Below are 24,732 nucleotides of genomic sequence, written 5' to 3'. Positions count from 1 at the left end.
TAATCAATAATTAGTGTCTTGTCAGCTATGTTTAAAGTTTATGTTTGTGTGCCTGAAGGCCACTGGCTATTAAATTACTTTTATTGCTCTAATAAAAATACTACATAAAAGCCTCCATTCTTACATCTACTGTTTCACTTCCACACTTTATCTCTATTGATATATGTTTGTTCATCCAGTAGATGTGTATTCCTTTTAATTATAAGACTGACCCTGAAATCACAAACTAAATTAATCAGATTGTTAAGGGTAGTCTAAAAAACAATTATTTAGAAAAACAAACACACTCTAAAGGAACAGTTATAATTACAATTAAATTGATGCAGCCACCATTGAAAAACTTCATTTTAATCGTTTTTGTGAGAAAAATTATCTGCTCAGCAAATTAACAAATCTCAACACATTTTAACTCTGCATGTAAATCTCTCTCCAATAAACAATGTATATCCTGATTCATCAAAGAGGAAACTATGAAGTCAATGCATTTCACTGTAAGAACGCCCACTCAAATACAATTACTGTGTTTCATGGCTTTTTGCACAAATAGTAATCAGGGAAGTTTACACAATATAAATAAATGGAATGGTGGACAGGTCGACCATATGCACCTCTAGCTGGACTGACAGATAGGTGAACTGCATATATGATATTAAGCATACGAAGAACTAATAGGGAGGTAGTGTCAACTCTTTAATCAACTATTTAGCATTATAAAACAGTACATAGTATACATCTTTGGCATTCCTTGGGTCTCACCCTCTGCTGCATGAGGTTAGTAGTAGTAAGATAGTAGAGAAGCATGCAGTAACAATGAGGCGGAATTGCCAGGATGACTGATGTCAGGGCCAAATGGCCAACATGCCCTATCTATGAGGCAGAATTGCCAGTATGACTGATGTCCAGGCAGAATTGCCGATGTTTTGAGGCAGACTTGCCAGTATGACTGACTGACATAACTGTAAAGGCAGAATTGCCGCTGTATTGAGGCAGAGTCGCCACAACTTGTTATGTCTGTAAGTCGAGTGGATTGGGGACAGAATGCCCAAACGATGCTGCATGCAGAGTAATGGAACTGCAGTAGTATGCAGTGGAGAGCCCCAAGGAATGGATAGATATGGACAAGAAGTACCCGCAGTTCTGTTAAAATAAGCATGAAAATCACAATCAATATAAGCAATTATGTGTATGAAATGAACGATTGCCAATACTAAGAATTATACAACAGTGAATCAACATAAATGGATACTACTGCAAGAACCCGTGCCAAGGTATGACTATTCCGGGGTCCATGCCTGCACACAATGTTATGGTGGTACCAAGACTAAAGTCACATTATATTTAGAGTGGAGTTGTAATTGAGTCTGTGATGCAAGAATCTGTAGGCAAGTCATATATGACGAAACTAAGACTACTATAAAAATGTATGTTCAGCACTGCAATGTTCCCGGCTTGTACCCCGTTGAGGGCTGATGTATAAATAAAGTAAAGTTTCCACAAACTGCCACAAAATCTACTCTGCAGACACGTATACAGTTCATGTAGTTCAATAATTAAGTCAGATGCATATAACCGATTGAAGTGCACATGCAGTAAACTGATTAAATTAGACACCAACTAGATACACCAAAGAACATTAGTAAACACAATGCTTAACGCCACCCGATGCCCATGAATCTGATGATCCTGCTCCGCAGAACACATTAACACACTACCAGTGTGAAATACACCTCACCGACGACTGAATCTGATGATCACACTATGTAGAAAACTGATGAAAAGAACATGCACAATTAAACACTTAGAACAATACACAGAGTCTGCTTACTCCCTTCCCAGAATAACTCCATGTAAAGAATCTGAATGGTCACCTCTGAAAGAATACACTGACACACAAATTAGCCTATTTTAGAACACATATACATCCATCAGATGCACTTATCTGAGAGAAAGGTGTAATTGAAAATGCTCCTATGGCATTATGTCATCTATGAATGGGTAGATCCACACATGGCTTGCTGTGCTCGCAGAATGGCATCATTCGAGGTCCTGATATAACGTAAATAAGAATCTTAAGTCCAATGACCTAGAGTTTTAACAAGGTGGTCCTCGATCCCAGCATTTGCTGCTATGGTGGCGGCCCCTATCAGAAAGGAGTGCCCATTGAATTTGCCTAGTACGTGCAGGAGCAAACATAGCTTCTCCAAAAGCACTGATCTAGAAAGTGGATTAATACCATCTGTAGTAAATAGCGGGTACAGATGTCTAAGACAACCCATCCTGCTGCGGAGCGCCAGGTACTCGCGCACAGCTCGTAAGGGGCACGTACAGTTATGCACTGCAAAAAGTCTGATCTGCACACCATACTGGAATGGATCAGCCTTTGACGCTCTCAACATTAAAATCCCATTAGAATTATCTGCAGCAATAGTAAAGTCACTAATATGCAAGTACGCCATATCCATAGCTGACGTCACCATAAATTCGCCACAACGTAAGAAGGCAAAGAAAGCTAGTGAAGATGCAGCAAGCAACTAATAACAATGCAACAGTTCTCAACTAGGATGCAGGCAACTAATTATTTTATGAGCTATGGAACCAGCCTATGTGTATATTAAATAGCATATTCGGAGGAATGAATGTTGATCATTGGATGAAAATAATTAGAAAAATAATGACCTAATTTATCAGAAGAAACCCAAGCATAGATAAACTGTATTCAAAAAGTAGGCTTGAACTTAAAAACCATTTTCATTTTAAGGCTATCACTGCACAGGTACTGCTATGCTAGATGTAAACAGGCTAGAGTTTAATGGTGTGTACCTACTAGGGAATTTTCTCAAAAACAAGCTACACAAAATAGTATTTTCATTGTTTCAAAAGTTTCTGCTTTCATAATGTAAGCATGATTTGCCAACACTAGCATGTACATACAGTAATTTGGCCAACAATACAGTCATTGGGAACATAATTAGCTGTATGTGCCCTCTATGAGTACATAAAACCATAAATTGTAAGTACAGAAATTTGGCCAAGAATACAGTCAATGGGAACAGAATTAGGCATCTGTGCCCTCTTAGAGTACATAAAACCATAACACAAGTGCAGTAATTTGCCCAACATTACAGTCTATGGGAATTGAATTAGTTGTCTGTGCCCTCTCATAGTACATAAAACCATAAAACTGCTCTTCATTGTATTTACTTTACCACATCTAGTGTTTATTTTATCATTTTGTCTTTCTTTTTGTATATACAGACATTTAAAATAGTTAAAAGACTTCATCAGTGTAGATGATTTAATTAGTGCAATGATAGCAAACTGGCTAGAATAAACTACCTGTAATTTAGACAAGCTAGTATTACCACACTATCACTGTATCTCTGTGATATATTGTCATTAATGTCACTATTATTTCACATAAAGATGATTCACCACAAAACTACTTTGAATGACCGTTGGTTTGTTACAAGAGTGTGTTTCATGATAAATTAGTGGACAAATTAGAACACACTTTTCAAACTTTTTATTAAAAAAATCTTGGCATTTGTTTTGTCCTTAAACCGAAATCTGCTTTAATAAAAATGTTAAAGTTTAAGGACAAAATGAATGCCATGGTTTTAAAGGAACTATGCAAAACTGTAGTCATCTATTTATAAATGATGCACTGAAAGAAAAGTTACATTAAGAGGTATTATCAACAACTGAGATAAGCAGTGATGGTTGCTGAAAGGAATGTGGCATCAATGACATCAACAATGCACACAATGACATCAACAATGCACACAATGACATCAACAATGCACACACAATGACATCAGCAATGTACACAATGAAATCAACAATGCACACACAATGACATCAACAATGCACACAATGACATCAACAATGCACACACAATGACATCAGCAATGTACACAATGAAATCAACAATGCACACACAATGACATCAACAATGTACACAATGACATCAACAATGTACACACAATGACAACAACAATGTACACAACAACATCAACAATGGACACACAATATTAACAATATACACAAATATAACTAATCAATCACATCAACAATGTACACACAATGACATCAACAATGTACACAATGACATCAAAAATGTACATAATGATATCAACAATGTACACACAATGACATCAACAATGTACACACAATGCCATTAACAATATAAACAATGACATCAACAATGTACACAATGGCATCAACAATGTACACACAATGATATCAACAATGTACACAATGACATCAACAATGTACACAATGGCATCAACAATGTACACAATGGCATCAACAATGTACACAATGATATCAACAATGTACACAATTACATCAATAATGTACACAATGACATCAACAATGTACATAATGATATCAACAATGTACACACAATGACATCAACAATGTACACACAATGCCATTAACAATATAAACAATGACATCAACAATGTACACAATGACATCAACAATGTACACACAATGACAACAATGTACACAACAACATCAACAATGGACACACAATATTAACAATATACACAAATATAACTAATCAATGACATTAACAATGTACACACAATGACATCAACAATGTACACAATGACATCAACAATGTACATAATGATATCAACAATGTACACACAATGACATCAACAATGTACACACAATGCCATTAACAATATAAACAATGACATCAACAATGTACACAATGGCATAAACAATGTACACACAATGATATCAACAATGTACACAATGACATCAACAATGTACACAATGGCATCAACAATGTACACAATGATATCAACAATGTACACAATGACATCAATAATGTACATAATGACATCAGCAATATACACAAACATAGCTATTCAATGGCATCAACAATGTACACAATGGCATCAACAATGTACACAATGATATCAACAATGTACACAATGATATCAACAATGTACACAATGACATCAATAATGTACATAATGACATCAGCAATAAACACAAACATAACTAATCAATGACATCAACAATGTACACAAACATGATTAATCAATGACATCAGCAATGTACACAAACATAACTAATTGATGACATCAACAATGTACACACAATGACGTCAACAATGATTATCTATGATTGCAGAATGAATATTCAGATCATTATTAATGTAAACATTTGTATCTAAATTTGTTTTAGTAATAGTTTTGATTCTTACTTCAGAAACTTCTAGAATGGATGATTCCATTAAGTGACAGACTATTTCCTAAAAACTGATAATTACAGCCTAGGTAAAGTAGAGGGATATATAACCTTGTTTACCTAAGAACTACTCATTCTTGCCTTAACAGATGAAGCAGAATCAGTCTTCTTGTTGTGCTCAATTGTTTTTTAATTCTGGAAGATTTATTCATTCAAATTAATATTCACTGAAATTACAAAGTACTCATTAATATTCTCGGAGTGGAACATTAATTTGCTATTATAGTGAATTCAGATAAGAACATTTTGGATTATATTATTGCGATATATCAAAAGACTCTTTGCACATTGCTACACTTCAGACCACTGGCACACTCGAGGCTACAGGCACATCAACCCATTCAATATACAAATTTATTTGGAATACTGCTGGAACTTCATACGTTTGGATTTGAAAAAGAACTTTTAGAATCATTTGGGATTTAATACACATTATTATAAGTTCTTTTTCAAATTTTCACTTTGTATTCTAGGGAAATAAATTATTGGTTGAATTTTACAAACTGTGTTGGTTTTGTTCTTTTCTGTGATTTTGTTTAAGACCATAACATGGATCATATTTTGTCATGGTTAAATAACTGAGTGTTTGAGTTTCTAGCACTCACCCCTCCTCAGTTCTTAGGAAAGAAGCCTACTCAGCCAATGTGTTATATTCTGATTAAGCATTATCTGGACTGAGCACAACTGCTATGGCATGAAATATGTGATAATCTTTAGAGCTTATAAAAAAAATGGAACCTTCTTTATTAAATATTGGTTTATTTGCCAAACAAATGTAAAATTTAGAAAAAAATTAAAGATATTTGTAAAATAATGCAGTATTAAACAGAATGTAAAGTACCTTGTGTGACAGTAAAATAGCAAGTCAATATTTAGTTGTCTGCTTTGTAGCTCAATACAGGCTTTGACATATTGCCAAGACACACTGCTTTAAAGCTCAATACAGGCTGTGACACATTGCCAAGACACACTGCTTTGAAGCTCAATACAGGCTGTGACATATTGCCAAGACACTGCTTTGTAGCTCAGTACAACCTGTGGTGTACTGCCTAAACACACTGCTTTGCAGCTCAATACAGGCTGTGATGTATTGCCTAAAAAATACTTTGTAGTTAGATACAGGCTGTGTTATATTGCCTAAAGACACCGCTCTGAAGCTCAATATAAGCTGTGATATACTGCCTAAACAAAATACTTTGTAGCTCAATACAGGCTGTGATGTACTGCCTAAACAAAATACCTTGTAGTTCAACACAGGCTGTGATGTTATTGCCTTGACACACTGCTCTGAAACTCAATATAACCTGCAATGTGTTACCTAAACAAGCTACTCTGAGCTCAATACAGGCTGTGATGTACTGCCTAGACACACTGCTACGTAACTCAATAAGGGATGTGATGTATTGAGTAGACACTGCTTCATAGCTCACTATGGGCTGTGATGTATTGTTTAGTCAGACTGCTTTGTAGCTCAATACACTGCTTTATTGTTGTTGTTGTTGTGGGGTTTAACGCCATTTTTCAGCACACGATAGGCTATACATGGCGGCCAGTATTAATGGTGGAGGAAGAACCCGGAAAACCCTGGAAAGAACCACCGACCCACGAGAAGCTACTGGCAAGCTTTCTCACATGCCCACATTGGCTGAATCTTAGACTTGAACCGCCGCAGACAGAGGTGAGATGGCAGTGATCCGTAACGAAGAGCGCTTTAGACCACTCGGCCACTCGGGGCCCCCACTGCTTTATAGTTCAATACAGACTGTGATGTACTGCCTAGACACACTGCTTTGTAACTCAATACACTGCTACACAATCTAAAATATATGGAATGTTGGACAGGTGGACCATATGTACCTCTAGCTGGACTGACTGACAGGTGAACTGCATATATGATATTAAAGCATAAGAAGAACTAATAGAGATATAGTCTCAAACTCTTTAATCAACAACTATTAGCATTATAAAACAGTACATAAGTAAGTATACATCTTTGACATTCCTCGGGTCTCACCCTCCACTGCATGAGGTTAGTGGTAAGATGGTAGAGAAGCATGCAGTAACTATGAGGCGGAATCGCCAGTATGACTGATGTCAGGGACAAATGGCCAACATGCCCTATGTATGAAACATGCCCTATGTATGAGGCAGAATTGCCAGTATGACTGATGTCCCGGCAGAATTGCTGATGCTTTGAGGTGGATACAGACTGTGATGTACTGCCTAGATACACTACTTTGTAACTCAATACAGGATGTGATGTATTGCCTATACACTGTTTTGTAGTTCAATACAGGATGTGGCATATTGCCAAGACACACTCCTTTGTATCCTACTACAGGCTGTGGTGAATTGCCCAGACATACTGCTTTGTAGCGCAGTAGACTGCTTTTTAGTTCAATACTGGCTGTGATGCAATACCTAGTGTTATGTACATTTAATTTATTTATTTATCTGTTAGATTTAAATGTTTTTATTCCATTACATGCTATTGTAATGTAACATTAATTACTGGATTTGACATTGTCCAAAACAGAAATATTGTAACTAGCTGCTGACCTTCAAAATCAGTGACAGTTTTGGTAAACAGCTTTCCTTAAATTTTTTTTATTATCTTTCTCAGAGTAAGACTCAGTAAGTTTAGTCGAGGTCACACCTGGACTATGTCATTAAGCATGTGTCAATTGGTAAACAAACTTTAATTTTTTCCCCATAAGGATGAACTTTTGACCCCCATTCAGGAATCTGTTTTGCGTCTTAAATTTATTACTGATGTTTTGATAAAGAATTATCAATCATGTTTTAACATCTAACATATTGAGTTGATTTATGTTGTGACCAGTTTGGGCTGAATTTTATTTTTCTTCAAATTAATGAATTCAAGTGAATATTTTCTCCGGAAATACCGAAGTGCTCTGATATAATTCTTGAACAAAGACATTTACTGGAATTTATACAGAATTCAAACTGGAATAATATTTTCTGTGATTCAACAAGAGACTGTTGACACATCTGCACTTTGTAGGTTATCAGAGCCGTCATCGCCTTCCATCTTGGATTTTCATCGGGATTTTAACTGTGATTCACTTAGAACTTTTCAGTGACAGGACTTGTGTTTTTATTCTTGGATTACGATCTGGATTTAATTCGCAATACCGCAATTCTTTTTTGTCACTTGGCGTCTAGGGAAAAAAATTATTTGTTAAATTTTAAAAAGCTTTTGTCTTCACTCTTTTCTGTTACTTATTTTAAGAGCATAGACTTGTAACACAGGACACACTACTTTGTAGCTCAATACAGGCTGTGACACACTGCCAAGACATGCTGCTTTGTAGCTTAACACAGGATGTGCTGTACTGCCTAGATACACTAGTTGTAGCTCAATACAGGCTGTGGTGAATTGCCTAGAGACAATATCAATCAAATTAAGTTAGAAATTATGGGTCAATACTGATGTGCTTCCATTTTCATTTCTCAATATCTCTCATTCCTTTCTTATAAATGTTGTCCTTTAACAGTACCCAAATATTTTCAATTGAACTGAAAACAGTACATGTAGCTTGGTTAATCTAGGATGTGGATGCTTTGGTATACAAACCAGGTTCCTGTGTAATTAGCCATGTCCTTGAGGTCATTATCCTGCTGATATATCCAGGTATCACTCATCAAAACTTGTGCTTTTGCTAAGATAAGTCCATTTAAAATATCTATATAATGTTCACATGTCAAGTTTTCTGTAAACACATACAAGGGGCTGACTATTAGCAAGAAAAACATACCACACATGTGCAAATTAAGGTTGTGCTTTGGATGCTGATACAGTGGTTCTTTAATATCTTTTGTCCAGACTTTAACATCATTAAGATAAAGCCAGACACAACTTTCATCACATAAGAAAATATTTTCACAGTTGTTATGCTGATGTTCTAAATATCAATTAGGCCTGACAATGGTCAATTTTGGGGCAAAATATTACCCATCATTTAAGCTTGAAAATGGTCAATATTTTGGCAAAAAATTACTATTTTATCTATTTTTTTATCAATGCTTCAATTGACAACGAAAGAGATCTTTTAAAATGTCAAAGAGAAAGACTTTATACACATATTGGAATATGGCCTTGGTTTTCAAATTATGCATTTATTAATGAAAACACTAACTGTTTGAACTTCTGCCCAAATAGGCATTTTTCTGACCCTGATCTACTTTTAAGGCTATTTTTAAACAGAATAAGCATCAATTCCAACATCTTTTGTTCAAAATTTAAACATTCCTCCACAAAATGTGTCAAAATTACCTACTGGTATACATGTTGAGCCTATTACCTGGACTAAAAATGGCCCCTATAGCAAGCCTCTTTTTCACTGTTACTTGTTTTCCAAGCTCGTCTTTTGATAAGAGGGATGCAAAACTCCTGATCATAAGAATATTGAAGAACATTCATGACAGACCATCAACTTCTGAAAGGTGAATGTTTTGCAGTGTTCTCATTGACAATAAGCACACTGCCAAATTACTAAGCCATCAAAATAAATACTGTTATCTTCTTCAGAAATTCAAGTGAGTTACAATTTTCTGATTTAGAGTGCTCAAGTTTTAAAGAATGACATGCCAAAATAATGTCCTTTTTAAGTGGCAGTGTGAAAAACAATACAAATGACTATCCCCAAAAGTTTAGCACTTAGGTCCCACCAAACCTTCCATTTAACATTTATCTACAGTTGAGAAGTCTGTACCTAATTTTCTTACACTTCTCAGAGTAGAGACTATCTTTATAATGTCAGAGAGAACACCTGCACAAAGGTAAAAAAACCACGTATCCTCCGACTTACCTGCATTTACTACTAGGTCAGTGGCATGTAAATAGTGTTTGCTGGCCTGGAAACTGTTTAATTTCTCTGGAACATCTTTGATCTGTTCTCTGAAAAATAAAATAAATGTACAAAATTAAAGTCTGATATAACTGAACAACAACAACAATGAAGTGGAAAACATTTGATCTGACCAGTGGTAACTGATCTATTGTCAATTGTGAATTGGTTATAGAAGATTCAAATGTGGTACTGCTGACCTATCCTGGCTGTACAATTTATATGCTTTCATGCCAATTCCAGGTTCTTGCCATGGAAATACTGGCCATGGAAATGGAATGGAGTAATGAAACAATTTTCCTATCTCTTTTATTAGAAACTCCCTGGAAATGAGGAGCTGGAAAATACCTAGGTCATCCATGAACTAGGCTAGACTTTTTCCATCCAGTCCAAGGAAGACATTTTGCACACTTTCCTTTCAGAGCAGCTTTGAGGTAAATAATTTTTGTTTCTGGGAGATTTTCTTCTAATACAGGAAAGATGTATGCACTTTCCAAAATTTCCATGCTTTTTTTCATGGACAATGAAATCATCCAGAGCAAAATGTACAGATGAGATCATAAAACAAGCAAGGTTTGAATCAATATTATAATCACTTATGAAGCCAGTGTCTGTCTGACCCATTAACAATGGGACTCTAAGGCAGTTTTAACTCTAAAGAATATAAACTTTCATATTGTAATAAACTGAGCTAATTGGGACATTTTCAAGTTATACTCATTGGTGCTGCTGAAGTATATATGCCAATTATGATACGAAGAAAACCCCAATTTGCTGGGGTCAGAAGTTGATATTTGAATGAGTAAATGGAGCCTGGCTTGTAGTTAAATTAGCAAAATGCAATAAACACATCTAGTCCAACACTTTGTGCCATGTTAAATAAACACATCTCCAACAGTTTTTGGGTTAAGCCATGGAAATGACTGCTCTCTGCCAATTTCTATCTTGTTGTAATGGCAACATCAAAAGTATTAATAAAGAAATAAATCGATTCTGGAACTGGCAGAGAAGCATGGAATTTTGTCAACTAACAGGCATTATACTTCATGACTTCCATGGATAGTGTTTAAATGTGAGAGTACCAAATGGTATACTTCATGACAAGACAATTCAACTATCAGGCATAATACTCCAAGACTTCCATGAACAGAGTTTTAATGCATAAACAGCTTAATAATGTAATATACTGACTTTGATAAGTGTGCATGATGGGAACTAATTTAAATACAGGTAAAGCAAGGGGTGATAGGTATATCACCAACATGAAGGGATCTGATTTAAACACAAGTAAACCAGGGTGTTATGGATGTATCTATAGCATAAAGGGAACTAATTTAAATACAAGTAGAGCAAGGGGTGATGGATATATTAACACCATGAAGGGAACTCTACAGACAAGTAAAGCAAGGTGTGATGGATGTATCAACAACATGGTGGGAACTGATTTGCAGAAAAGTAAACCAAGGTGTGATGGATGTATCACAAATGGAAATGATTTAAATACAAGTAGAGCAAGGATTGATGGATATGTCGACAACATGAAGGGAGCTCTACAGACAAGTAAACCAAGGTGTGATGGATATATCAACAGCATGCTGGGAAGTATTAGATGACAAGCATTCAAACATGGTCATAAGCTTGTACAAGGAGTTGTAAGACAAGAATGTTTTACACTTGATCTAATAAAGAAGCAATGGTTTTCTGTTCCACTCCATCTATCCACAGTCTGCGTAGCTCATCTCGCTTGCAATGAAGAAGTGTCTTACAACTGCTGAGATCATCCTTGATTTTCTTGATTTTCTCACTGGACTCTGAAATACATAATTGAACAAATAGCATAAAACATGGTTAGAGGTGAAATTCTAAAATGTGATGGTTTTTTCATAGGTTTTTTGGTTGTAATATTAGGTTGTTTTTTTTCAAGGTTTTGATTTTTTTGAGCTTCAAGACACAAAGCAGTTTCAAGATTAGATCCATGTTGAGCATAATATTTATTAAAAATGTGATCAAGTATTCTTTCAGGTTGAAGAAAATAAGACTTCAAAATATGCAAAGAATAAAGTGAATGCAATGTTAACACTGATCCGATGATATGCCATTATGGGTCTATCAAATGCATGACAGAATATAATGACCAGATGTTGATAATTTACATAATTTTCATGCTTTCTTGACTGACAGGCTAGGCTAATGAAAAAACCATGAGCAAAAAAGCATATTTTGTGGGGTCAAGGTAGAGCCATTCATAATATTTACAAATGTTTAGGCTTTTGTAATTCAGGTTTCCTCCAGTTTTTTAGGCTTTTTTAAGGTTTCAAAAATAGAAATGAAAGTTTAGGTTCCCAAGGCTTATGAGGTCCACCCACTTTTAGCCTTGATATATAAATGCTTAAATTGAATCCAACTGCAAACAACACAGATGCTTATCTGACATAGCATAATGTACCAAAAGATCAGGGTCCATGTTGTTGTTCTGCTGATTACCCCTAACAAACTGCATTGACCCGGATCTTCAGTTGTGTTAGGGATGGTAGATCAGGATGTGCAGCTGGACTAGACTTATAAGCAAACATATACAGTAAGACAGTCAATCAACTAACAATCAATATTAAAAAAGGGTTCCCTTCAAATGATTACATTAATGCAATGTCCAGATCAGATAACAATGACCATAAAAGATTTTTAATCGTATTAAAAACCTTACTAAGGAGATTAATAATCAGACTTGGTACAGGTGTTATACAAATTACCATTAATGCACATGTGACTAAGTTAACATTTTCAAGGTGAAAATAGCCTAAATGTGGTTACTTTACAGGACCAATGTAATGGAAATAGTCTAAATGTGGTTACTTTACAGGACCAATGTAATGGAAATAGTCTAAATGTGGTTATTTTACAGGACCAATGTAATGGAAATAGTCTAAATGTGGTTACTTTACATAACCAACGTAATGGAAATAGTCTAAATGTGGTTATTTTACAGGACCAATGTAATGGAAATAGTCTAAATGTGGTTACTTTACAGGACCAATGTAATGAAAATAGTCTAAATGGGGTTACTTTACAGGACCAATGTAACGGAAACAGTCTAAATGTGGTTATTTTACAGGACCAATGTAATGGAAACAGTCTAAATGTGGTTATTTTACAGGACCAATGTAATGGAAACAGTCTAAATGTGGTTATTTTACAGGACCAATGTAATGGATGTAGTCTAAATGTGGTTACTTTACAGGACCAATGTAACGAAAATAGTCTAAATGGGGTTACTTTACAGGACCAATGTAATGAAAGTAGTCTAAATATGGTGATCTTGTTTCAGACAAACCCCTTGGCTATATTATCTAGTAAAAAATTAAATATAAATAATTTTATTGTTTTATTAGCAAAATCAGGATTTGGACCTTACAGATATTTTATACATAATGCAACATTTAATGTCGCTGTGCTAGCTTTGTTTATCACTAGTGTTGGCATTCCAACACTAGAGGGTGCTACTATTGTAACCAGGAACCTTCAACGATAAAGTAGTTCCAGCTTCATTTGAGAGTATGGTAATATGGAATCAAATACAGCAGTATCATTTTCCTACTTATAAGAAATGACTCTAAAATTCTGGCTTTATCTGGAGTAGAAAATTGATAGGTTTATAATAAAATCCCATTCCAAGTTGGATCAAAATCAGAAAAGAATGTGGCTTCTAGAATGGAAACAATCTCAGCCAATCATTTGTAAGACCACCTCATTAAAGTGTGTATCTCACTATCATCTTGTCCGACATCTTGATAGCGCAAGAGTAGTGAATGGGGCCACCCTACGGACAATGGGAATTAGCATTAAAAACACCCCTGGGCCACTCTACGGACAATGGAAATTTAACATGGCGAAAAATCGTGGGCCACTCTACGGACAAGGGGAATTTAACATGGCAATAAATCGTGGGCCACTCTACGGACAAGGGGAATTTAACATGGGATTTTTTTTTTAAAAAAATTTTTTTTTAAAAAAAGGGGTAGGCAATTCAAAGACTATCTCTTTTCGAGAAATATGGCTGGCCCTGAAAAGGGCCTTTGGGTTTATGTTAATATGCCCTTAACATAAAGGGCATCTGCAACATCTTCTTCTTCTTCTTAGGCTTCGTCGAATGGTAGGTCCATAAACTAAAACTCTTTTCAGGCATCCTTGCCTCTCTACGTAAATTCTACGTATCCATAGGCTCGTGTCGGTCCTGTTGACAACGGTCCACTTGGATCGGACATACATGAGCATGTCCGTCCTGAACATCATCGTTGACACAAGGGTTGAAGATTCAACGTCTGTCCACATGTTGAGGCTCCTAGAATAGGTGAATCAATGCAGTCAACGGCGCTTATTTATAGGGACGGAAAGGATTGAAACGGATTGAGTTCATTCACCAATCCGAACACGCGTTACAAAATTCAGTCAGCTCGCATCCAATCCGAAGAGAGCAGTCTGTGACGTCACGTAGTCAATATAGATTCGCTAGCGCTTGTGTGCAGTCAATCTATGCGACAGTGATTCAACATGACGGAAACTCAGAAAACGATCCAGTGGGGTGAACCAGCAGGGGAGACTGCCCAAGGGAACCCGGACTTACTTTCAGAAGAGGTGAATTGGGATTTTGTGGATTTTCTCTCCTCGCAAGAATTTGTTCCGGAACCTTCGTTACTTTCTTCATTACCGCAAGTGGAGAATTTTAGACAGAGACAGAAAGAAGAATTGGAGAAATTTATACAACGACAAAAGGAAGCGGAACAGACTTTTCTCCTACAGCAACAAGAAGAAGAGGTAAGAAAAAAACAACAGCAAGAAGAAGTAGCAGCAAAGAAACAAGAGGGTGAAAATCGAACGGTCACGGTACTGTTGGACATTTTAGCGGAGTTAAGAAGTCTGAAACAAATGTATCAGACTTCTTTATCACGACCGAAGAGAATACGACCTTCCCGAGCTAAACACGTCAACCCTGTGACTAAGCCTACCGTACCACCCTTAGTGATTTCAACCCAATCATTATCATCATCAACATTACGCAGTCCAGAAGTAGGCCTTGGCCGTGGCAAAGGCTTAAGGCAGTTAAAATTGATTGCTTAAACTCACCCCTACACCATGAAGAAAAAAGGCCCTTTTCAGGGCCACCCACATTTCTCGAAAAGAAATACAATTTCAATTTGCCAATAACTCAAAAAAAAAAAAACTCACCCATGTTACCCTTTTAATACGTGTCTGTGTATGAGTGCGTGAGTGTAGCTTCTTATTTTAAAATCACAACTCAAAGACACTTACCTTATATCATTCATTTATTCTTTTCTCCATTTTTTACAATCCAATTCACAATTTATAACTCAACACTTTAATAAAAAGTTCATTAATTTCTTCTTTTCTCCTTGTTTAGTCTCTCTGTTTTTTGAATTTCTTCACCGTCACACTCTTTTCCTCTTCTTCCTCCTCGCTTTCTTCCCTTCTTCTTTTTTTCTCCTGTTTCTTTTTCTTCACCTGTCTTCTTTCTTCCTCAGAAGAATCCCTCTCTTCCTCTGAAGAATCCCTCTCTTCTTCTGAAGAATTCCTCTCTTCTTCTGACTCCTCTTGTTTCTTTTTTGGGCAATCTGGAGACCAATGTCCTTTTTCTTTACAATAATAACAGGTATCTTGACTTTTGTCTCTTTTATCCCCTGTTTTTTTTCTTTTTTGACGGTCTGGACACTCTGAAGACCAATGCCCTTTCTTCTGACAGATATAGCAAGTATCTTGACTTTTATCTCGAAAGGAAGGAGAGTAGTCCGTAGGCTGGTCTGAAGAGAATTTTCTAATGACCCCTCGCAAAGCTCTGACGAAACGTTCCATCTGGTTAGTCTCTTCCATCGTTGTGCTCGGCTTGAGAGTGAAATGAATAGTGAAAGGACAAGACACACAGCCTTTTATATACGCTGGTCTGCCATGACTATAAAGTAGTTTATGGTGTTTGAACTTGAGTCATTTGACTTTTTGCTTTCAAGATGAAACGATCCCATTCATTCGAGAAGAAAAAAGAAGAAGAAAGTAAGAGGCAGAAACGTGATCTCTCGCCTCGAACCAGGGCTGAAATCTTGGCACAAATTCATGCCAGTGATTTTGAAGAGGACATGAGTGAACCAGAATCCCAACCCTCTAAACCAAGTTCACCACCCTTAGTCAACCCTGAAAAGTACTATTCCATTCGAGAGACGGAAAAGCGCTCCTCTAGAAAATTTAGAACCACGGCTTACAAATACACGGTGAAGTTTAAAGATTTCAAGGCTGAAGTGCCGTTAGAGAAAGCAGAAGTGTTCATCACCGAGGTGTGGGATTCTTTGCTTACTGCACTCAAGCGACAATGTCAACCCAAAGAAGACGATCGCTTGAGACTTTCCATACAACACGACGGTTTGAAATCCCCTGTTTGGATTGAGTTTAGCACCCCTGCAGAATTGACTGCTTCCAAAGTCATGGACAAGATTCAACACGTACAACAATCTAATGATCAGTTTGACATCACCGATGGTAAAGCCACACTGGACATGACCCACGTCTCTCCTCCTCAAGGGACAGGACGCAAAAAGATGTTATTGGTGGACGACCTTCGCAACACCAAAACGAGTCTCGTCCGAATTAACAACCCTCATGACCAGATGTGTTTAGCTCGTGCCATCGTGGTGGGACGAACCTATGCCAACAAGAACGACACGGTAGAATGGAAAAGAACCTGGGACACTATTCAACGTTCCGACCGAGCCAAACAACGAAACGAAGCAGAACTCCTGTTACAACAAGCCGGACTACCCAAAGACACACCCTGTGGCATTTCCGAGATGCAAAAATTGCAAGATGCCCTAGCTCCACGATACACCTTGAAAGTGCACCCTCAAGAAGTGCGCGGACCTCTGTTGTTTCGAGGCCAAGACTTTAAGGACGGAAAATACATTCACCTTTATCATCACGATGAACATTTCGATACCATTACCAGTATCACTGGATTCCTGAGATACAGATATTACTGTGAGAAATGTGACCATGGTTATAATAATCGAGAGCAACACAAGCATTGTGGATCGAAATGCTCAGGATGTTTGGCCTCTTCACCCTGTCCGAGCGAAGAACCAGTGCCTTGTTCCACTTGTCTGCGCACGTTTGTCAGCCCTACCTGTTACCAACAACATCTGAAAACGCAAGGTTCACAGAAGAAATGTGCTTGTCAACTCCTGAGATTGTGCCCTACGTGTGAACAAGTCATACGTACCAATGCTGCCAAGGCACACGTATGTCGAGGAAAGAAAAAATGTCACATTTGTCACCACATCGTGGACTTGGAACACCAATGTTACGTGCAAAAATACCAACCCCCACCAGAGAAAGAGGACGGTCACAAGAAGAAAGGCAATTTCATCTTTTTCGATTTCGAATGCATGCAAGAAACCGGCATTCACATTCCTAATTTCTGCGTGGCTCATCGAGCGTGCGAGAAGTGCATTCAAGAACCTATCTTCAGTCATTGCCCTCACTGCAGCAAGATTCCCGGAGGGCGTGAAAAAATCTTTCGGGGACCCAACACGCTAGCCGATTTTGCCCAATGGGTCTTAGACCCCGTCGACAAGACGTGGAGCCAAGAGGACATCGAACGTTACGGAGATTGTCATCGTCATGCCACGGTGATGGCTCACAATTTCTCCGGATACGATGGACAGTTTCTTTTGAGGTACTATACAGAACAAGGCACCGAGCGTCCTAAAGTGACTTTGAACGGAGCCAAAATCATTTTCATGCAAGTGGGACAAGTGCAGTTTAAAGATTCGATGAGTTACTTGGCCATGCCTTTGAGTCGAATGCCTAAAACGTTTGGAATGACAGAAATGGCTAAAGGGTACTTTCCACACTTTTTCAATACGGAAGCCAATCAACACGCCGTTCTACCCCATTTGCCTGAGGCTCACTATTACGACCCCGACAACATGCGTACCGAACAACGAGAAGCTTTTTACGCTTGGTACCAGGCTCACGCCTCGGACCCTTTCGACTTTCAGGAAGAAATGCTAAAGTATTGTCGTTCCGACGTGGACATTTTACGGCGTTGCTGTGGAAAATTTCGAGAACTGTTCATGGAACACGGAGGGGTGGATCCTTTGAAAGAAGCTTGCACCATTGCCAAAGCGTGTTCCTTAGTGTATCGACAACGATTCATGCCTGAAAACACCGTGGCTGTCATCAGTCCTCAAACGACCCACTTTGTCAAACGTCAATACTCGGTCAAAGCCCTACGCTGGTTACATTACTTGTGCGACAAGGAAGACAAATGGATTCAGCATGCCCGCAACGGAGGGGGCGAAAAGACCATCGGAACGTATTCGGTCGATGGCTGGGACTTAGAAAACCCCAAGATCGTGTACGAATTTAACGGTTGCTTATTTCACGGATGTCCCGTCTGTTACCCTGATCGTAGCACTAAAAATCAGTTTTTACAACGAACCATGGAAGACTTGTACCAGGACACTTGTCAGCGACGCCTAAAGTTAGAACAGCAAGGATACCAAGTGGTGGAAATGTGGGAACACGAATACGATCACCGTTTGAAAACCGATCCCGAGTTTAAACGCCTCGTGGAAAGTTACCAGTTCATGGACCCGCTGAACCCAAGGGATAGTTTGTACGGAGGAAGGACCAATGCCACCTGTTTGCTGTACCAAGCCGACGAAGAGAACGGAGAAGAAATCAAATACTTGGACGTGTGTTCGCTGTATCCCTACGTGTGCAAATATTGTCGCTTTCCTGTAGGGCACCCGCAATTGCTGACGGAACACATCGACCTGAAAAACATTCGACAATACGAAGGCTTGATCAAGTGCAAAGTTTTACCTCCCACGAACCTATACCACCCCGTCTTACCTCACCATTGTCAAGGCAAACTGATGTTTCCCTTGTGCCGTACTTGTGCCGAAACGTGCAACCAAGACCAACCTTGTCAGCACAGCCAGGAAGAACGTGCCTTGACGGGAACCTGGGTCAGCGTGGAATTGTTCAAAGCTCTGAACATGGGATACCAACTGTTAGAAGTGTACGAAATTTGCCACTTTCCTAAGACACAACAATACCACAAGGGTGACCCCACGCAGAAAGGCATTTTCGCCGACTACGTGGATGCCTTTTTGAAACTGAAACAAGAAGCCAGCGGCTATCCTTCCTGGTGTCACACTCCCGAAGACCAAATACAATTCAAAGAGAAATATTACGAACAAGAAGGTATCACTTTAGACCACATCGAGAAAAACGAAGGCAGGCGATCGTTTGCCAAAGTGATGTTAAATTGCTTGTGGGGCAAAATGGCACAACGCCCGTGTTTACCCAAGACGGAATATTTGACAGAACCTTCCCGCTACTTCCAGATGATTCACGACAAAACCAAATACATGAAACACGTGGACGTCGTTCGAGAGAATTTGATCTTGGTCAATTACGAAGAAGATTTGGACTTTGTGCAAGACGACCCTTTTGGAAACGTCATCATTGCGGCTTACGTGACAGCCCATGCTCGCTTAAAATTGTACGAAGCTTTAGAACTGTTAGAAGAACGCGTCCTGTACTTTGACACGGACAGTTGCATTTACATCCATCACCCGATTCAACATCACCCTGACATCGAAGGAGACCGTTTAGGAGCCTGGACAGACGAGCATCCCGACGACAAGATTCTAAGTTTCGTCAGTGGCGGCCCCAAAAATTACGGCTACGAATACCGGAACAAACAAGGAGAAGTGCACACGACGTGCAAAGTGAAAGGACTGACTCTGAATTATCGTACCAGTCGAGTGGTCAACTTTGGGGTATTGAAAGAAGCCTTGCAATCGGGAGAGGATGGAAACTTTAAAGTGACCACTCACCAACCGAACAAGATTGTACGTTTACCCACTCACCACATCGTCAGTCGACCCCTGGAAAAAGTCTATCAAATCGTGTACCAGAAGCGAGTGCGACTTCCCAATCATTTCACCTTACCGTACGGTCACGTCGGTATTGGTCTGTATATAAAAAAGGAACCCTAGGCAAGATCGATAGTTCATTGTGACTAGCAAGACCGAGCGAACAAGATGAATACTTTGAAAGAGACATCGTTCCAGTTTGGGGATTGTAAAAAAGCTGTATCTTTCTCTAGTGTGACTAATACTGGATGGATAAGACCCAGACATTGCGACGGAAAATGTCCGGAAGGAAACTGCGATTGTCCATGTGGTTACCATTGTAATTGCGTAACGGAGTTTGCAGACGAGTGCGATTGTGAGCCTTGCGATGGGACCGATGCTGTACGTTGTGACCTGAGCGATGCCGTAAAGCATCATGGGAACTTTAGTGCTCCTACCCCTGTCATGGAAAGTGATGCTGTGCGTGTCAGACCTGTGGGATGCGAAAGCGATGCTGCTCGTCCTCTTGGACATTTTACTGGGTTTCGTTTTAAAGGGGAATGTCCACCTTCACGTCTACCCCCTTACGGATGTCATCCAGCCCTGAGCAAACTCCTGTTCCTGTCACCCAACCCTCATCGAAACGAACCTGTGAAAGACGAATATTCGTTCCCTGTGCGTTTGTCGGAATACTGCGACTTTGAAAATCGTCTTCAATCGTTCAAAGGAAAATGGCCAAAGTATCTGGGAGGACCGACCCCCGAAGAATTAGCCAGAGCCGGATTTTTCTACTTGGGCGAAGGAGATAAAGTCAAGTGCTTCAGTTGCGGTGTGTCACTTCACCACTGGGAACCGCAAGATTCGGCCTACGTTGAACATGCTCGATGGTCACCGAATTGTCATTACTTACCCTTAGTGGGACCGAGACATTGAAGTAACTTCTTACCATAATAATCTGTTCATGGATACTTTACAAGAGAACATTCGTGCTTTGCCTGTGGAGTTGAGAGAACGCATTTATCGAGAACTGGTCAAAATACAAGTGAAACGTAAAGAACAATTGCATCCGTTACGTCACCGGTGTTTGAACCACTGGTACCTGAAGGCTATACAAGGATTGATTCAATTGAAAGTGTTCCATCGGACAGACATTGATCAACGATCCTCTAGTTTTAAAGAGGATTGGTTTGGTATGGACGATTGTAGTTACATCATTGTAAACGTACTGCATCGAATTCCAGAGGAAGAGTTAACGAATTACCAACATCTTGAACACAATGTCAACTTGGTGAAAGAGGAAACTTCTGAACGAATTGTAATGTGTAGATTAGTGACTCAACGATTTAAATTCGACACTGAAGTGAAACCATGTTTGTGCAAAGAGTACATTTCTTGTGTCAGACCAAAGAGGAATTAGTATGACCTATTCATGGATACTTTGCTAGAGAACATTCGTGCTTTGCCTGTGGAGTTGAGAGAACGCATTTACCGAGAACTGATCAAAATACAAGTGAAACGCAAACTCAAAGTGATTCGTCCGTTTTTAAATTATGCTATGTTCCAAAGTACAAGAAGACTGATTATGAGTGGATATTACATTAGACACAAAGTTAAACGAGGCTATTGGTCGCCACCCAACGATTCCAAAAACAGTGTATATAATTATGGATACTTTACAAGAGTACATTTTGGGCTTGCCTGAGGAGTTGAGAGAAAGGATTTACCGAGAGCTGGTGAAAATACAAGTGAAACGTAAAGAACAATTGCATCCGTTACGTCACCAGATCTTTAACCACTGGTACCTGAATGGTATAAGAGGACTGATTCGTCAGAAATTTTTTCACTGGTCAGACCTTGTTGAATACTTTCAGTATATGAATGATGATGGGCTAGACGTTCGTAATTTCGGTTACTTGGAGATTCACTTACTGCAACGTATTGAGGAAGACGAGTTAAAGGATTACCAACATTTGTTACATGGAATCTGCTTAGAAAAAGACGAAACATCTAGACAAACTCTGACGTTTCAGTTACAGTGTGTAACATTTAAATTCCCTACTGGAGAACGAACGTGTTTGGTTAGAAATTACCTTTATTGCTTCCGAAACAAAGACACTATAAAATCAAGTTGCCATGCCACGGATTATGTCACATATCATTCAACAGATTCCGTGGAAGGAACTCAATGACCATATTCAAACCGTGGATCATTACCATCGATTATTACAAGAATTGTATCCGTTCAATTTGGGACGACAAGTGGTGTGTGTCTTAGTGACTTGTTTTCTGGGATTTCGTTTACCAGCCGATTCTTTGTGGACTCTTTACGATCAGTACTTACCACCTCCATGGCCTTAAATGGTCACGAAAAACTCCTTTTGCTCAAAGCCTTGCGGTTTCATCTGGATACTTCTCGACCTCAACAGGAAAAAAAGATTCGTCAACTTTTAGCGACCCAAGACGTGTATGACGATGTGTGTGTAGCTTGTGACTTACACCCTCATTGGACAGATGTTCGTGATTGGAAAAAGGGGGGTTTTGAGGCTTGGACCCAAGAAGTGGCCCAGTATGCACAAGAGTTGTTCAAGGAAAAAAGTTACTTTTCAACCCGTGTTAGTGACGGTGCCAGAAGAACCCGTCACCGAGAACAACCACTCGCTTCAGGACAGGACTGTCATGGACATGCCTGAAAGGTCATTCCGGGAGGACACTTGTGTGACAATACCTCATGTAGAGACTGTAAGAACATTACACACTGTCCCTAGGACATCTTGGTTAACCAAAACATGTTGTACAGACACTTGTTTATATTCCACTTTGATCGCTTTGCTGTGTTTTATATTCCTGTACATCACTATTTGGGTTGTATGTATTTTTGTCTTTCGTGTTCATATTTGAAAAAAAACATTCAATAAACGTGTTCTGAAAAAGTATATAAACTCTTGTCTTGTTTGTTTTTTCGTGTCACAAGTGACATTTCTCATACCATGGCTACCTCTGCTGTCTCTGCTCCCTCTTCCTCTACTGTCAAAGTCATCGACGAACACTTAGATCGTGCCAGTTGGGAGGCTTTGTATCTTCGCCATCCCTTTAACATGCTCATTGCTGGACCTAGCGGTTCAGGCAAAACCGAATTCGTCAAACGTTTGATCGAACATAAACATCATTTGATCGATCGGCCCCCTCAACGGATCGTGTGGTGTTACAAAGAGTGGCAATCGGCGTACAACCTCTTGCGAGAAAGTCAAGGCGATTCCATCGTGTTTGTGGAAGGCATTCCTAAAGAAGACGATGGCATCGTCTCTGACTCCCGTCTAACCCATTTGGTCATTTTCGACGACATGTTAGGAGAAGACGAAGAAGAAATTAAATTGTGGTTCACGCGCAAAGGGCATCACCGTAATGCCAGTGTCGTTTACATCACCCAAAATTTGTTTCAACAAAGTAAAGCCCATCGCACCATCAGTCTCAATGCGCATTACGTGGTCTTGTTTAAAAGCCCTCGAGATAAATCGCAAGTGCAAGTCTTAGCCAAACAGTTAGGAACGCCTTGGCTAACTCAGGCGTACGACGATGCCACTCAAACTCCACACGCCTATTTACTCGTCGATTTGAAACCTACGACCCCCGAGGATTTGCGATTTCGTACCCACTTGTTCCACCACTGGTGCCAAGACGGAGGGCCTGTCCTGTACACGTCTCCGTCCTCGACTTCATTTCACTCCCCATGAAAAAAATCTATAAAAACCTCAGACCCTTTTTCGTCTGTCTCACACAGTGTGAACATGACGTCCCTTCAGTCTCATCTTCCCGTCAAATTGATTCGTGCCTTGTATGGCATCAGTCGAGAAAAAGATCCACAAACACGAGCCCGTGTCTTAGAAGCTAGTCTCAAAGAAGTCTTACGATGGTTCACGGTGACGGCACGTCAATTACTCCAAGGAATCATTCAGATTCCTCATCAAACCCAACGCTTTTTCGATCGAAACAAAGTCGCTTTGGTCCAACTGGCCGATCCCCGCATCGACACTCAAACCAAAAAACAAATCATTTTGAAACCTGGAGGGAGCGGTACTCTAGGAGGGGTCATCATTCGCTCACTCTTAAGATGGGATCCTAATGCCCCCAAAGTTATCCCCAAGACAAAAGTCCAACGAAGCCCCAAGAAGAAAAAGAAAAAGACCAAGTCCCCAAGAAGAACTTCTCCAGTGGCGGGACCCTCCTCTTACCAGACACCACCACCATCACCCCGGAAAAAGAAAAGAAGCCCCCAGAAAAAGAAACAGAGAAAAAGTCCCCAGAAAAAGAAAAGTCCACAGAAGAAGAAGAAAACTAGTCGCAAGAGAGGCACTTCGGCCAGGACGCAACCTTACACTCGCAAGCCACGACCTGCCACAGCGTCTCCGGCAGCCTCACGTTTGTCCACTTCTCCGTTGATGTCACCAGGAACTGAAGAGTACTTGGAGACGTTGATCACACCAAGAACTTCTCCGTTGATGACCCCCAAAAGAACTTCCCCAGTGGCAGGACCTTCCAATTTAGCGGCAGTGGCTGCTGCTCACAAAGTACCTTCTCCCAAAATCAAAGTCCATGAAAGATCGGGCATGTTACAAAGTTTACTGGATTTGTCCAAGCAAGAACTGGCTCGATTTAGTCCGTTACGTACCCCT

At 39.3% G+C, this 24,732-nt stretch overlaps 1 protein-coding gene across 3 annotated transcripts in view; it reads right to left on the bottom strand.

The window, feature by feature from the left end:
* The window catches only part of LOC149794617 (exocyst complex component 4-like), a 109,085-nt gene that overhangs the window by 68,076 nt on the left and 16,277 nt on the right, over window positions 1-24,732 (bottom strand). For all 3 annotated transcript variants that reach the window (XM_089964224.1, XM_089964225.1, XM_089964226.1), the window contains exons 5-6: window positions 11,809-11,947; window positions 10,098-10,186 (exon numbers count right to left, since the gene is read on the bottom strand). In XM_089964224.1, coding sequence (XP_089820350.1) covers window positions 10,098-10,186; window positions 11,809-11,947 — 228 coding nt within the window. The remainder of the gene's footprint in view (window positions 1-10,097; window positions 10,187-11,808; window positions 11,948-24,732) is intronic.

The sequence above is a fragment of the Sinohyriopsis cumingii genome, chromosome 7 (genome assembly GCF_028554795.1).
Source record: "Sinohyriopsis cumingii isolate HCF-2022 chromosome 7, ASM2855479v2, whole genome shotgun sequence".
NCBI lineage: Eukaryota > Metazoa > Mollusca > Bivalvia > Unionida > Unionidae > Sinohyriopsis > Sinohyriopsis cumingii.
This window is presented reverse-complemented; position numbering and strand designations above follow the sequence as displayed.